At 27.9% G+C, this 18,157-nt stretch overlaps 1 protein-coding gene and 1 pseudogene across 1 annotated transcript; both read right to left on the bottom strand.

Annotated features, from left to right (window-relative positions):
* Positions 1 to 18,157, bottom strand: part of LOC129305478 (xyloglucan endotransglucosylase/hydrolase 2-like) — a 53,486-nt pseudogene that overhangs the window by 931 nt on the left and 34,398 nt on the right.
* LOC129306947 (codeine O-demethylase-like) lies at positions 7,553 to 9,596 on the bottom strand. Its single transcript, XM_054947773.1, has 3 exons — positions 9,339 to 9,596; positions 8,038 to 9,140; positions 7,553 to 7,932 (listed from the first exon to the last, which is right to left on the bottom strand). The coding sequence occupies exons 2-3, from the start codon at positions 8,368 to 8,370 to the stop codon at positions 7,663 to 7,665; spliced, it is 603 nt and encodes a 200-aa protein (XP_054803748.1). The 5' UTR covers positions 8,371 to 9,140; positions 9,339 to 9,596; the 3' UTR covers positions 7,553 to 7,662.

Below are 18,157 nucleotides of genomic sequence, written 5' to 3'. Positions count from 1 at the left end.
ACACCTACAGTTATTAAATGCAAAATTAGAAATATATTATTTAATTGCATGCACATATATCAAATAATATATTACTAGAAATATATACATATATATTTAATTTTATTTTCATTTATTAATATGATAAAATAATTTATATGAGTGTTTGTGAATACATATATATATATATATATTTTAATAAAATATTATTTTTGATGTAGTAAATACTATTTTTATTAGGAAAATGAACTTAAAATGAAATAATTTTTAAATATTAAATAATTTTCTTATAAACATTTTAACCAATTTTTAATTTTTAATTTTATTTTTTAAATGAAAATAATTAAGTATATAATTTATTTAAAAGTATGTATTCTACAAGTTTACATTAAATATATATATTTTACTTTTTTCCATATTTTTCTCAAAAATTAATAAATAAATGATTAAACTTTTATCTTTTCTCAAGTTAAATGCTTTCCCTTCTTTTACTAAAAATATATTTTATCTACAATTTTTCAATTGTCTTAAAAAATTTTAATAAACATTGTATTTTAATCATATAAATTTTGTTGATAGTCATTCTAAACAATTATTTTTTATTATTTTTTAGATGAAAATGAGTGAATATGTGATAAAATAAAAGTAAATTCTAAACAAAAAGAAATCTAAATTAAAAATCTAAATGGATGTTTCATAATCAAATAGAAAGAATTTTGTCTTGACTCAATCTAAATTAGTTTAAACTTCCATTACAGTCTCTTTAACAGAGTCAATCTAAAAAAAAATAGGAAATACTTTCTAGTAACTTTACAATTTAAAATGAATAAACCTTAACAAGTTTATGCATAATTTCATCCATAATTTAAATATTAACATAAATTAAACAATCAAGTTTACAATTCTTATCCAATAATAATCCCAACAAATTTAACATTAACAAATTAAACAATTTGAGTAATTTGAAGAACAAGAATACCCTCATACTTGTCGCTTTTTTTTTTGTTAATACTTGACAATTTTTACAGGTCAAGTAACAATGCAACGTATATTACAGCCAACTTTATTTTATAGTTAAAAACTGTTAAGTATTCTTCACCTATTTTATTTGTTTCTTATTATGAATAATCATCAAATATAGAGCGTCTTATTTAAATAATCCTGTGGTAGTGAAAAGTAGATATTAGCAAATAGAGTAAACATTATGTATATATTAAGCCAAACATCAAGTGAACAATGTGTCAAATAGTTTGTAATGCCATTTGTATTTTATAATATCTATACAACTTTAACATTCCAATGCAATTTATGTGTATGTAAGTAAGTATTTATGTATACCTTAGCCTAATTATAATTTAAAGAAATTTTTTAAAATAATTCATAAAAAATTATTAAAAATAATTCATTTATAATTTATGTATAACTTAGCTTGATTATGTGTAGTAGCTTAATAAGATCATTATTAAAAAATAATCCAACAGAAATTTTTTTAATGTAATTATTAAAATAAGATTATTATTAAAATATTAACTTAGCAAGATCATTATTTTAGAAAGTAATCATTATTGATCTTATATATAATTTATTTTTTATTCTATATATAAATACCTTTAATAACAACAATGTTACCACTAAAAGTAATTACATAAATTAATTTTTATAAAAATATTTTTGTATTGTTTTATGAAAATAATGCTAAAAGTAATATTACACAATTTTTTTAATTTTTTATAAAGATACTTTTAGTGGCAACAACTTGTCACCACTAAAAATAATTATATAAATTATTTTTAATTTTTTAATTAATTTTTATAAAAATACTTTTGGCAGCTACAATCTATTGTCACCAAAAGTGATTACATACATTACTTTTAACTTTTTAATTAGTTTTTTATGAAAACATTTTTACGGTGACAAAAATTAATTACATAAATTATAGAGACAAAAGTAGACTTTTGGTGGTAACTTTTTTCATCGCGACTAAAAATTACCGCCATTTTTTTTTTTTGGGGTAGTGCAAGAAGCTGCTCACATGGTTGAAAATAGAACAAAAACACATTTAATAACCAAGTAAATTACAGAGACAATTGCATCGTTTTGATTTGATCTGAATTATTTAAGTCATTTAATTTAATTGTCTCTATGATGTACAAAGGATTTGAGTTTTATTACTCGCATATCCTTGTTTTTTCCCCCCTTATGCGGAGCTTGATGGCGAGAAGGGTTATGATTTTTGACATTTTGCAGAATTATAAATAATTATTGTGAAAGTGAGGCACAAATGACATTTAAACTAAAAGAATTACTTCGTCACTAATGATAGAATTTTAAGATTTATTTTGCAAAAAATTGTGCGAGGCTTCCTACTCAGGCCATTTTAATTTGAGATATTGTTAGATTAACTTGGTTTATTACGGATCAATGAAAAAAAGTCAATAATGAATATCTATACCATGCGTGTGAAGGTACGTTTAGACGAAAAGCATGCTTCACATATCTAGTAATGTTCTTAGGATGAATGTATATTCAGCGGGAAAAAAAAATTTAATAGTTTGTATAATTTTTCTATTGCAAGAAAAATATTTGTTTAAAAAAATAAAATAAATGTTGGTTCAGGAGAGGTGTATGTCCCTCGCTTCTTACAATATGTTTTGTGGGCTCCATGCTACAGAATAGGCGTGGAATTTCTTGGTTGGATCAAACCAAAGATAAACCTGTTGCTCTCTGGAAACTCTGCCCTCATTATAAACATTGTGGGCTATCCACTGACGTTTCCCAAAAACCCAAAATTTACCACGTCATGGTTTGGCCATCTTCTGAAGATGGCCAAACCCAAAAGAAAAAATAAAAGAAAAGAAAAGAAAGAAAAGAAAAATGAAGCAACCTCAATCAATAACACTGTTTAAAAAAAAAAAAATAGACATGGCATACGCGAGCACTCCCGTATGTCCAGCCTATGGGAGTGCTCATCGTAGGCCATGTCTATTTTTTTAATTTTGTTTTTCTTAAATTTTTTCCTTACGTCTCTTTAAAAAAATGACTAATTTTAATATAAAAAATTAAAACAATAATTTTAATTTTCTAATTAAATAGCCTAATTTTTAACAAGTCTAACAGATAAAATTATTAATATTTTTTAACATTAAAATCTAAGTACCTATAAAATATAATCAATAATATATTCTAACTACTTTTCAATTAAATCTTTTATTTATTCGATAGTAAAATACAAGAATCTTACTCTAACAAAATACTACATAAGATATGAAAGGAAAGCAACATATAAGTAATGAGCGGGCACTCTTAAAAGTAATATGAAAGCAACACATAGAGAGAGCGCTCCGAAAGGTCAAGCTTCAAGAGCGCTTGTTAAAGGCTTTCGGAGCACTCTCTGCAAAGCGCTTCAGAAAGCATACCCTTTAGGAGCGCCCTTGAGTTCTTCTGAAGTCTTGTGCCTTTAGAAGTGCTCCTACAAAGAGAACTCATAAAGGCTTAATTTTTTAAAAAAATAATTAATCATATTTTTTGGTTGCGCTTTGAAATACTTAACATATCGGAGCACTTTAAATAAAAAGCAACATTAACTTTTTAGAACATTTCATTCTTAAGCGCTTTGGAAGACCCACTTTGTTATGTGTATTTTGTAGCAATGAGTTTCGGCACCTTAGAGTATTTGACACACTACGACACAGACTGCATTAGAGGTAGAGTTATGTTATGCAGGTTTTATATACATGTTAGATAGAACTGATTGATTGAGAATTATTCAAAGGTGATGCAGGATACAAGGTTACACGTGAAGTTGCACTTGATTTACTCTTACTTGTTTACTATTTAATGTCACGCCTAAAAATATAAACGTGACCGGCACAAAATTTGCGCCTGATCACTTGTCCCTCAAGCCTACTCCAAGAAATTCTTCTCATTTTTTTTAAAAATACTTTTCTTTAAAATGAATAATTAATACTTTTGTGAAAATTGCGGCAGAGTCTCCTCTATATATAGGACCTTTCAAAATTTTACAACACAAATATTTCGAACAAATATCATAACAACCAAAAACTCAGCTCCTTTCAACCAGCAAACAGAATCTTTAATAAAATAAGGATTCTAACTATAGCTTATGTAGAGCACCTAACATAATATTTACAAAATATAATACATGAATTTAAATGTACATCAGAAGAGACTTGATCTACTATTCTTCACTTTAACTTAATACTAAAGCCACTTGATGATCAGCAGAAGGTACAACACCAATAAATGTATCTGAGACAGAAAAAATATTTTTTAGAGAATAATGCCCCAACCATAAAATTTGTAGGATTAAAAAATGAATATTTTATAATGTTTATACAAATTAAAGAGAAAGCAATACAATATAATAAAATTAGTAAACTTAGAATAAAATTTCTATGCAACTACATGAAACTTTAGATCTTTAATGACAAATCATCTTTAACATTCAATCTTGACAAATCAAATAGATTAAATAAATAAAAATAATATCATTTTACTAATAATAAAAAAAATTAAAATATGAGATCATTAATTAACTAAAAATTCATACTTTTGAGAATTTATCATATCAATTCACAAATGTGGATACACAGTCTATGAAAGTAAACAACTAAACACGGCTTATATCATGAAGACAAATGTGGACACACAATCCACGAGGTTAATACTAACCAAATACGACTTAAAACTAAAAAACAAATGTGAGTACAAGACTCATGCATGAATAACAAATGTAAGCACGAAACTTACAAAAATTGAACTAGCTAGTCATTGATCATGGCGCATCAAGAGCTAATGATATTGCTGTTAGCAACTAATGCTCTATATAAAGTTTCCTCCGAATTATTTTCAAACATGCGAGAAAATCATCACCATCAAAATACAATTTGCATTCTCAAAGTCAAACTTGCATTTTTTTTAAGTATCAAAACTTGCCAGAATAAAATTTCATTACTAATTTTCATGCTTGCATTATTGAAAAATTAGAAATTGCTAAAGCTGATAAAAATTTTCATGCTTGCCTTATTGAGAGACTAGAAATTGCTAAAGCTAATAAAAATAATTTCACAAGACAAAAATATTTAAATTACAAACTATCTCATACTTAACAATGTTGTTATCAAAATGATTTACATAAACATATAATATTTCAAAAAAATAATTTTATTAAAAAATTAGTTGGAATATTATCCACTTACTTTTTAGTATGCCCAAATACTATAATTTATTTTTTATGACTTCATTCAAGTCTCCTTTCCTCTAAGCACCCTATTCAAGATTAAAACAATTTAATGGTCTTACTCTAACCAAATAAACTATCTTCTAATATTGGTAACACTATAATCAATTAGATTTTAAATCATTATAATTTAATTAATCAATTCTCAATTTCTCCAATCCTTTCAATACTTTATATATTCACTTTCCTATGCAACCATATAACGTAAGAATTCTTCTAATGACACACTAACTCCATATTCGACAAATTTCTCACAATGCTCAAATTAAACTCACAAATAATTAATATCCAAATCAAATGCGATTTATAAGAGTGATTGCAATTTTAGAAAATACATAAACAAACAAAACTTTCTCTAACACATTTTATCAAACATCTTATAAGCATCAATGTCAATTTTAATACAAAGCTCCTCTTTCAATCTCCATATAATATACAAGAGAATTTTGTTAGACTCGCTACAAATCTAACAAACTTCTTTCTAACTTTGCCCCAACATTCTGTAGATATACTAAAAATCAATAGTACAATTATCACATTTGCTTCTCACCATTTACCAAAATTCTTCCTTTCAAGCATTTTGTCAAACAGCATTAATTTCCAACTAAAATCAAATTATGTTTTCATCAATTGCATTTTCCAAAAATTTCATAATATCAGTATTGTAATCAATTCAACTCAGAAAGGCAACCCAATATTTTTCATGAGCAGAACCAACAATTACATAAAGGAAGGCAATCAAAATTTTTGGTCATCCATATGCAACACATAATTCCTACGCAAGAAGAGGAGAGAAATCAAAGTGCCTCACCTTCGATCAATAATGGCAGAAGCTGAAAGGAAAATTCTGGGAATTCAAATAGGGAGGGAAAAGAGCTCAGCACCTAAATCTGTGACTGTACGAATGAGAGAGAAGCAGAAAAGTCTGCAGCAAGAGACAGGGGAAGGAATAAGGAGATGATACCGTGAACAAGGATGGAAGTAACACAATCAGACTTGCAACAGTAGCTCAGCTCTTTGCATGCTTGCTACCTCGATCGGACAGAATGGAGGATAAGAGAAAAGAGGTTCGATAACATGAGAAACAGAGGAGGAATTTTAACTGCTTGACTCCACAGAAGCAGAAGAACGAGGGAGGGAAAGAGAGAGGATGATCTGCCGGCGATGGGGAGATGACAACACCAAGGCGAGCTTGAAGGAAGTGCGACACGAAGAGGAGAAGAGCAAAGAAAATCAGACACAAGCTCCCTTGAATTTTGTCCGTGAAGCTGACCGAAAAGGGAAGGAAAAACTAGAGCAATGAAACCATTCAGAAAAATTACAACAAACCTCCTTTGGATATTTTTGTTGAGTTATAGGAACAAGGGCACATATGTAATTCCCTACTCTTTCATTAGTGTCTGGTGTTCGAATGGTGGTGGGGGAGGAAAAATCTGATATTAATGAATACTTGAAAAAATTATAAGAAAAGACACAATAAAAATTATAAAAAAAAAGACAAAATGTGTTTTTATAATTTAAAACAAAATAAAATCAAACTTTTGCTTAATAAATTTTCAAACTCTGAACCTTTAAGAAAGATACTAACATAAATTTTATTAAATTATCTCTCTCCACTTGCTATAAACTAATTTAAATAAAATATTAATTAAGAAAAAATTTATTAATTAATTTTTTTGAAATTTTTTTTTTAAATTCATGGTCATTACACTTAAACAATCATCTCTTATTTCCATATTAGCATATTCTTCTCAAAAAAGAAAAGAAAATGTTAATTTTGCAGGATGATAGGTAATTCTGTACCCTTTGATATTTCTATTCAATCAAAGCCTTCGGGGTCTTGATTTTGAATTGTCATGTTAATGTAGAAATCTTAGCTCTTAAGAACTCGTCTCTCTTTGTTTGAACATTTGGGAGACATTCCTTGTAATTTCAAAATTCATAGGAAATTTATTTCTACATTAAAAAGACGCAACTATCGGTCTCACCATGCAGATATTACATAACCAATCTAGAAACTGCTGTTACGAGATTTGCACACAAGGGATCGTCATATTATTCATTCCTCAGCCTCACCTTCAAAAGTCAAAGGGTAGAATAGTCTTACCCAGTAGGTCTACGTCTACCCGGATAAGGTTGGAAAGCCACGTTACCAGGAAGAGCCACGTGGAATATATAAAATAATTTCTTTCTCTAGTTCTCTTGAATTTTCTTGTATGACATTGCGAATGATCGGACGTAGATTTATTTAAACTATTCAGGAATATAATGCAGTATATATAACACAATACATTTTAGTTACACACAGGAATCTAATACATACGCTTTATCACATGTCACTTTTATTCAGTCCTAACCACCTTAACATACACAAGATGATAGATATACCCAGAGTCACACTTATGCTAATTAACAACGGATGATTATATAGTACTGGTGAGATATTCTTGTTTGATCTTCATGTGCTCTAAGAATGACTTCCCTTGCTGTTTACTAGAGAAGAAATCATTTACATATTTCTCCATTCCAACCCTTTTGAACAAAGGAGGATTTTCTGGACAGATCAGACTCATTGCAGGTCCAATTTCAGACTCAAGTTTGGCGAGGAAAAACAAAGCCATGGAGATCCTTTCATTGTCTGAATTCACTGTTGCCCTGTGCCTCACACTTTTGTAGACGCCATTGCTCATAATCTGCACGGCCACGTAGGCGTTTTTAATCGTATAGAGCTAGCATGCATAGAAGCTTTAACAAAAGGACTGAACGATGATGATGATGGTGAATGATGAGAAATTAACCTCTAGAATGTCTCCGACATTGACAACGAGGGCGTTAGACAGGACGTTCACGGGAAGCCAGATGTCATTTTTCTTAACCTGGAGGCCACTCACTCCATTGACCTGGTTCAGGATAGTGATTCCTGTAGCATCTGAATGAGCACCAAACCCCATCACCTGCTCTGGTTTTGGGCATGGAGGATAGTATGTCATCCTCAATGACTGCATCCCATCCTCAAACACCTCCCTCATGTCTCTCTCCTCCATTTTCAGAGCCTTTTCCAGCAGACCCAGAAGTGTCATTCCTGGATTCTGCACCTTTTGTATGTATAAATCCAAGACAGTCCTGCACATATATTTACAGTAATCAAAGCCACAGGCTAGTTTGGTATGCTGCTGTGGGGTGGGATATAGAATTAATTAGATTTAATATTTTTATTTTATTAGAATAATCTTTGGGTTTGATTTGAATCTCTTTTATTTTACTATGTTATCTTTTAAATTATTTTAGAATATTTGCATTTAAATATTAGGATTTATATAATATTATGCTTTTAATACTTTTATTTTTAGGTTGGGTTAAGGTCTATAAATAACGCTTTAACGTATTTGCTTTGTATGCCTTTTGAATGAATAAGAATTGGTATTAATTTGCCTTCCTCTCAGTTTGTCTTTTCTATTTTTACCCTCTTTCTATCTTTACCCACTCACTCCATTAATTTGGCTACTTTGTTGCTTGTTTTGTTTTCTAATTTCTTTTTCTATTATTCTTGATTATTTTCATTTTCCTTCATCTCAAATCAATCTATCATACTTGCATATATATATATAGAGATATATATATATATATATATATAGAGAGAGAGAGAGAGAGAGAGCCTGAGGGATAAAGGGAGCTGTGGGAAAAGATATGGTTTTCGTTTGTGGAGGGGGTTGATGGTCATGTAGAACCTATCACACCAATCTTGTTTCTGATCTTGTGATCTAATTACAGTTCCATAGCCTTCAACATCACCTGGCCTTATCTTGTACTTTATCTTCTCTTGCAGTGGCAGCCTGAAAAATCCTTCAATCTCGTTTCTGATCTTCTCTAGCTCCTCCTCACTGACTCCATGGTTCACAACCTGCTCACATAAAAAATCATGAAAATAAGAAATAATCAAGAAGCATAAACTCAAAGAACCATCCAAATGATATTCTAACGCTTTATACATGGCGGTGATCATCTTGTTCTTTTGTACTCAGCAAGAGAATAATGTGAGGTTGGGATCAAACAAACTTCAAATGAAAGAGAAACGAAACAGCAGAAGGCGAATTCTAACCTGAAATATACCCCAGTCTCTACAAGCTGAGTGCAATTTCTGGAGCTCAATCTCTGTGTGTTCTCCAGAGAGCAAGTGGTTCATGTCAAGAATGGGTATTGGTGTTGCATCAGTGAGGGTTTCAGAGAGCTGATAATGATCTTCACGAATGTAGCGTTTAGGAAGAGAGGGAAGAGGATTCTTAACGAGCTCTTGCAAACACAACGAAGATGGATCACAGGTTATCAAGTTTGCAGGCAAAGACGATGCCATGGCTATCTTCTGCACGCGCACTGTACAACAAGGCACTATTGTGCGCGAGGCTAAAGTCTACAACGTATATGACTTATATAGTTGTTCTCTGCAGTTCGGATTTATCTTCAATATATATTGTACATATATGTATAATATGAAAACTTCAACGAACCATTATTTATTTGTTTGTCTAAATAATGCAGAGGACCTACACTAGTTTTATAAAAAAAAAAAATTAAAAAACCCTAAAAAATTTAGATGGTTCAGTTTATGTCAATGATCTAACTTTATTTAAATGATAATTATTTTTTAAATAAAAAAACAAATTTATTTTCTTTGCTTTTCTAATTTGATAAGAAAATTCATCCTTAATTGGACTATCATGTTCAATTTCTTAGAGCCTGAATCTAAAATAATTTACTCCCTCTATCCCAAAGTTTAAGACACTTGGACAAAATCTTATATACTAATAAATCTCATTAAATACACTTAACAACTTTATCTTTCCAAAATAAAAATATAAACTTTTAAAAATACCCATAATTTAATATATTGAAAAAAAAAAGAAGGGAAATTAATTATAGAGAGAGGAAGGTTAATATTGAAATTAGTGCATTTAATGAAACTTAACTCTACTCAAAGTATCTTATATTTTGAGATAGAGAAACTCTTTTAAAAGTACCTTATAATTTAGGATGAAGGGAGTATCAAGTAATTGTTTTTAAAAGCATGTTTGAATAAAATATTATTGTGAACATATACATATTTTTTAAAAATATTGTGATAAATTACATTTTTAAAATATATAATTAAATATTATATATTTTCTGATAAAATTATTAATTTGTTTGGTTCAAATTTTTTAAAAAGAAGGTAAGGTCATGACATCCACGTTTAATAATGGCAGTTAGATGCATAATTAATATGTAAATATAAAGCATAAAAGTTTAATAATGGGAGTTAGATGTGCATAATTAATACTCTCTCTAGTCCTATTTATAGGGTAGAGAGAGAGAGAGATTTTTTTAGTTCTATTTATAAGTCACGTCATTAAAATTTAATCACAAAATTCCTCTTTTACCCTCCATTGAATATTAAAGAAAAAATATGTTATTAAAGTTTGTGTGTATATATATAATAGGGGTAAAGTTGAGAGCTTATTAAATTTTAAGACATGATTAATAAGTTTTAAAATTTTTCTTAATATTAATAAAACATGTTAAACGTGACTTATAAATAGAACCAGAAGAGTATGTGATTATAAAAGCATAAAAAGTTTATTAATGGTAATTAGATGCATACTTAGTCAACTAGTGGGTGTGAGTCATCATCATTAAGGGACAAATTAGCATTTGATTAGGGAGTAGATATGCACACAATAAAGGAGGAAATAACTATTTATGATCAATGTAGTGGTTCGGCATACTCCCTTTGTACCACATTATAAGTCATAGTTAATTAATTCACAGTTCATGAATAATATATGTTAGTTGAAACATTAAGATGTAGACATCTTTTCATTCATACCCTCATTAAATACCTTATATAATAGCCTTAATAATAATAATTAAAATTTCAATGCATGATTTTTTCAAAAAAAATAACAAATAAAAGTTATTCAATGCTTTATACTTTGGCCTAGGTAGGGTTTTTCAAAAATGCCTTATATTATGATTCGGATGAAGTATAATATAATAACTAATATTTTATCTTTTCAAGATTGAAAGTTCAAAATTTATAAATGAAAAAAAACTGTATTGGAAGAACTATTATTAATTAGATATAATAGCTAATGTTTAGATTTAAACTTCCAATGCCAAGTATTAGTTAATTGTATCAAACAAAATAAAAATCAATCAAATTAAGGGAAATAAATGAGAGGCACAGATTCTCTTTCAAAGTCATCATCAATTGGCGACAATAATTTAAATATTGTAAATTAGGGAAAATGGAAAAAACAGGATTAAAAAATGATGATCACAATAAAATGATAGTTACAGTAAATGTTTGGATGTACTCCCTCCGTCCCAAATTATAAGATATTTTTAGACAAAATTTCACATATCAATAAATATCATTAAATACACTTAGCAACCTTATCTTTTTAAAATAAAAATATAAACTTAAAAACATCTATCATTTAATATATTAAAAAGAGAAGAGACAAAAAGTAATTATAGAGAGAGAAAGGATAATATTAGAATTAATGCATTTAATGAAACCTTAATCTATCGAAAGTATCTCATATTTTGAGATAGAAAAAGTCCTTCAAAAATACCCTATAATTTAGGATGGAGGGAGTATAATGTATTATGGCGGGGAGACAATCAAGCATTCATTCACGGCAGATCATGTGTATGATAATTAATTATTAACTACGTATACGTTCAGCTGTGATATTGTTTTCCAAATAGACATATATCTAATCTTTTGAATATATCCAGATCCCTCACATAATTCTTGTTCCTTTCAGACAGTTACTTGTAGAATAGTGTGTGTTTTTTTCTAATATCTTAAACGTGCTTAAATTAAAAGTTATAATTTGTTTGTTTTGAAATGCCTAGTTTGCCCTCACAAAACTTGAAATGTAAGACCAGTTATGACCTTGGGAGTGAAAAATTAAGTGGCTAAAACATAATCTCCATTACTCTCTTTGATCTTATTTATAAATTACTTGTAACATATTTCATTGAAACTAAGAAAAACCTTAAACTTCATTAATTTTATCTTAAAATTTAATGAGTTTTTACTTTTACTCCTAATAAATATTTTTAAATTTCCTTACTGATATTTTTATTCAAAGAATTTAATAAGGGTAAAAATATAAAGAGGAACATTGAAAATTGACAAGTGCCCTATAAATATGACCAAATTTTTTTCTCTCTCTATCCTATAAATAAACTAGAAGAGTACTTATTTGTTATGCAAATTTGCCTATGTGTGGGGTTTCATGTCCCATGCACATTAAAAATGAGAAGTTATATGCTTTTTTTTTTCATTGGAAAACTTTTTATATACTCCCTCCATTATAAGATAAAAAAATGTATCATATAGTTTAAAAAAGTTAACTAACTATAATAATTATATCTGAAGATAAAAAAATTATACTAAAATGCCCTATCAACATAAGCATACATTAATTGTTTCTCATTAATATAAATTATGAGGGGTGATTTAAGAATTGTGTAATAAATACTTATTGAAATAAGTAATTTTGTTTATAGTAAAAAACAAGTAAAAAGTGATAGTTTTTTCTACAAATAGAAACAAATGGAGTACTTTCATATGAACGTGTATATATATGTGTATATGTGTACACTTATATACATAGGGTTTTTACTTTTTAACTTTTGGTGTTAAAAAAACATGGGAAAATCACAATAAAGGACCATTAGAGACAATTAATTGTATTGCACGATCAAATAATTTTAATATTACTCTACAAGACCAAAGGATCTAAATACAATTAAATTTTGTTGTGAAAAGATAGAACTATTTCTTATATATATTTATTATGATAGGAGAATTGATTATTATTAAATAGAAATGAAACTTATTTTTTCTTGAATAGAGACCTGTTTACCAGATTAGAACAATTTCTCTTTACCAAGTTCATATTTTGTAGTTGTTAATGAAGGAATTATTTGCTGTTAGAATGGAAATGAAACTTTTTTTTTTTTTTTTCTAAATGAAGACTTATTCACCAAATTACAATACTTGTTCCTCTCCACTACTAAGTTTTTTTTTTTTTTAAGTTGTTGATAAGGGAATTGATTGCTGTTAAAAGAAAATAAGATTTGTTTTTTCCAAATGAGGACTTGTTTACCAAATGTTCAACTCACAATACTTATTTTTCTCCACCAAAAAGTTAATTTTTTTTGGAATTGTTAATAAGTGAATTGATTATTGGCAAAATGCAAATGGCATTTACTTTTCTTCAAATGGGGAGTTGTTACTAAAAAAATGTACGAACACATAAGGGGTAATTTTGTCTTTTTATAATAAATTTTAATTATATTTAGGTTCTTTGGTCCTGTAGTATAATAAATTATCTCCAATGATCCTTGATTGTGATTTTTCCAAACAACATCAGCATGTGTAAGTTATCATGATTTAATGTGTGATTGTATGCGAGAATCACATCCAATAATTAGCTAAAAAACTTATTCATGTTGACAAAGATTAATATAAAATGGATTATTATTATTAAAATAAAATATGGACTTTTTTTTAAATGCGACTTATTATTAGTTATTATCTGTAAATAATTTTTTAAGTACTCCTTAATTGTGATTCTCTCTAATCTTTTTTAGGTTTGGGGTTTTAAATATTATATTAAATTGTGTATAAATAAAAATCATTTAATTACCATCCATGCCCGGGAGTTGGGTCGACGGAATCCATCATAATGTAGCGCAAAATTTCCAACAGCGTTAAATTTTTATGAACATTTTATTAGCAGCTAAGTTAGTTTCAAATTATATCAATCAAATCAAAGCTAGGGGTAATTTTAAAAAAATAATTTTAAAATAATTTAATAATTAAAAAATCAATTAAATATATTTATCATGTTAATGATCTTTGAGTTAAAAAATTGAAAAAATTTGATATAAGTTTAATCAAATGGATTTAATAGATGCAAAATATAAAAAAAAAATGGTGCAAGATATAAAATTCCACATCAATGACATGTAATTTTTTTCAAGTGAAGAGGCCCCACTTGGTAGATATAATGTCTAAATAAAAGATAACTGGACTGGAAAAGAAAACAAATTATTCTCATTCACACATGTCCCTCTCTGTTGGCTAACCTAGTTAATGGTAACCATCGATGACGAAGGTGATAAACACTATCTAACAAAAAGAAAAGTGAATTGATCGGATAGAGTTGGTTTTGACTTTTGACAAACTTAATTTGATTGGGTCTAAATTTTTCACATATAAAGCACGTTTTAATTTGGGATTGTGACATACAGATTTTCAGCATTAAATAACTAGCTTGCAAATATATATATATATATATAGGCAGTTTTATAAATAAAAAAATATACCACATCTCCCAAAATTCAGACAAATGGATGGCATGGCATGATTTATGCAACGTGATTAAGTTAAATAAAATCTCGAGCTTCTTGAGAGATATACATGGTGTTCGTTCGACGATCGAATAATCACTAATTAATAAGATCTGATCCAATATCGATAATAAATTGTGAGTATGTAATGATGGCCGTATGTTCTGACTGATTTTGTAAATATCCAATGCACCCTATTACCCAGCATATAAAATATTAATAAAATTGATCATGCAACTTTTTTTTCCTATGGCAAAAATATTAAAATGCGGGTAATAACCAGCATGCAATCAATCTGGACAGATATATTAATGCTCAGTCAAAATATAATTTACAAAGAATTACGAGTAATATTGAAAAAGTTTAGTATTCTATATAATTTTTATAAGATCAAGTAATATAGTATATAAATTGAGAGATAATTAAGTTGAGAGTAACACAGAATAAGTTAGGACTCCAATGTGCTCCTCCCTTCCAATTCTATACTACTCCGTTCCCATCTATATATATAAGATAAATTAAACAAACTTCAGACTTATTAACATATTGTAAAAAATTTCATAACTTCTCAATTTTTTCCTTATTTGTAATTAATGAATGTGATAAATTGTTATTTAGAAATTCAAATGACAATAAATAAATAAGTGATAAAGTTTAAAAAAAAAATAATTACACTATGTCTTATATTTAGAATAAAAAAGTTTTCAAATTTCATCTTAGATTAAGGATAGAAGGAAGTATATATCTATATGTGTGTATGTGTATATATAAGTCACTTTTAACTAACTGCATTACTAGAATCAAGGTGAGGTAGTTAAATGATAATCTGACAATAAAATAAAATAAAAATTCTCAATTTCTTTCTAAAAATGAGTCATATATAAAGTCGAAAGGGAATAAGGTTTGTTAACTTTACATGAATTTTGATGTTTAATTTTTTAAAATTTAAAGTTTTATTGATTTACTATTACTAAGGATATCATCTAGCTAGGTCTTTATCATAGTGGCTGCCATCTTTTCATCTCATAGAGAAATATTTAGATAAACTGGCTACACCACGTCATTTGTGGTCTATTCATAAAAACATGACATTTAGATGGTATCTAATATAAATTAATTTTGATATTAATGATAGTGGAGAGAGAAAAGAAAAAAATTAAATGTGTATTTTGGTATAAAAATAAAATCAATTAAACAAATGTTATACAAGATTTTATTTAAATTACTTAGAGTATTTTAATTGGATAGATTACAAACGATGTGATGAATCTAATCTACCTAAGTATTTCCCTACCTCATGGGTGGTTGTTTGAAAGAGGAAAAATGGTGAGATTCAAAGAATCAGACTATAAAGAATTACATTTATAAGGTTAAAATATATAAAACTATCCTAAACTTTAAAACAATTGCATACAACCCCCTCATCTTTAAGTTTTTAAAATTAACCCTCTAATCTTTAATTTTATTTATCAAAACCCCTATCATTAATTATATTATTTTTTCACAAGAGTTAAAATGTCATTGTCACGCCCCAAAAATTTGGCATGACCGGCACAGGACAAATGTACAAACACACATCTCGTAAGCCTTGATCAATAAAAAATTTTATTTAATATCTTAATTCATTTGAAATAGGATTGAAAATTATAATAACATTTTTCATATAAATAAAAGATTTCCAAACATTTTGTAGAGATTTCGGCAAAATATTCCTTTGTAAATAGAACCTTTCAAATTGCTACAATGACCACTTATAGACAAATTAATAACACAACATTTTATTTCTCGACAACAGACAGTCAATATAAATTTACAAACCAGAATCACATCTATAGTTAATGTGGAGCACTTAAATTTAGTCTCAAAAGATAGCACCTAACTGAATATATATATCAAAAGAAAATGCGATCTCATAAAAAATATTCATCCAGCTCAGCGACAAGCCTTTCAATAATTGACAGGAAGTTTAACATCAGCTAATGAATCTGAGGCCAAAATATTTTTCAGTGAATAGCATCCCCAAAAAAAGAATTTAAAAGAGTGAAAATAATAACTCAAATGATTATATAAAATAATTGAAAAGATGATAATTCAATATATTAAACTCCATAAGCCTAAAAATTTTAATCATAATCATAAAATCAAAGTAAACTAAAATTTCTTTATTCAATCATGCTTGAAGAAAACAAATTATTCAAGTAGAAACCAAAGTAGCATACTTACTAATTGAAATCATTGAAATTTCAAATACACCAGTTAAATAAAAAAAACTTTAAAATTTTGAGGACTTCACAGAACAGATAACAAACGTGGACACACAGTTTAAGAGGGCAACTAACCAGACGTGGCTAAAGCCACAAAAACAAATGTGAACACAGTCCACAAGAATAAATAACCAGACATAATCGAAACCATAAAACAGATGTGGACACATAGTCCACAAGGGTAATGCCAACCAAACGCGGCTCGAAGCCATCGCACGGGACTAACACTTCCTATAAGCATCCTACTAGTTAGGTGAACCATGATGTGCCAAGGGCTAATGGAACTGCCGTTAGCAACCAGTGTTCTGTATAAAGTTTCCTTCAAATTCATTTTTAAATATGCGAGAAAATCATCACTTTTAAAATAAAATTTTCATTTTCAATGTCAAACTCGCATGAATCATTTTTTCCATAGCAATTCAATAATGAAGTCCATAATCAAAGTCCAAACTTATATATATTGATTAACTAACATTTCAAAACTGATTAAGGTAATTTCACAAAATAAAGAAGTTTAATAAATAAACTATTCAATAACCACATCATCGTTACTAAAACAATTTTACAAACAAATGTACTATTGTAGTAAAGGAAATCTTTATTGAAAAATTAGTTGAGATGCTATCCATTTACCTGTAGAGTTCCCAAGTGCGTATCTTACTTCCGAACTAGTTTTCTGATGACAATGCCTTGTCCTTAAATTTTTTAATATTCAAAGTATATCATTGTCACTTCCTCAAACATACTTTACTATTCAAAAATATTTATTAATCCAAAACAACTAAGAAAATAAGATAAAGAAAACTTTTACTTTTATCCTTCTCAAATTATATGAAACATAAAAATATAATTAATTATATATATAAATAGCAACTTGGTCCTTAAATTACCAACTCAAATATCTCCCAAAAATGTCAAATTTCTATTTTAACTTTAATTACAAAATACATATGCCTCTCAAGATTATTGAATCAATAATGACACACCTATCATATATATTTTGCCCTGTAAAATCCAAAATTTTATCTTTTAAATATTTATCAAATATCCTTTACTTTGCATGATATTTAGACCATAAAACCAAGTTCTTATCCTCTTAAATTTCCTTTCCAAAGGTGGTCCTATATAAATATATGAACTAATCATCTTTTAACTTCTATTGAAGAGATTTGTCTTCTAATTCCTATTTAGTTAACAATAATATAATTACCACATGTATCTTGTTATCATATAGCAAATTCTCCTA

The sequence above is a fragment of the Prosopis cineraria genome, unplaced genomic scaffold, assembly GCF_029017545.1.
Source record: "Prosopis cineraria cultivar Desert tree isolate PC_DT_omini unplaced genomic scaffold, ASM2901754v1 PC3, whole genome shotgun sequence".
Lineage (NCBI taxonomy): Eukaryota > Viridiplantae > Streptophyta > Magnoliopsida > Fabales > Fabaceae > Prosopis > Prosopis cineraria.
Note: the sequence above shows the minus strand (reverse complement) of the source record. Positions and strands in the feature narration are given on the sequence as shown.

Excerpts from the sequence above, each read along its gene's own strand:
- LOC129306947 (XM_054947773.1), bottom strand. The coding sequence starts at position 8,370 with ATGTGCAGGACTGTCTTGGATTTATACATACAAAAGGTGCAGAATCCA. Across the intron at positions 7,933-8,037 it reads ATGTCGGAGACATTCTAGAG|ATTATGAGCAATGGCGTCTA; the intron begins GTTAATTTCTCA and ends GTGGCCGTGCAG.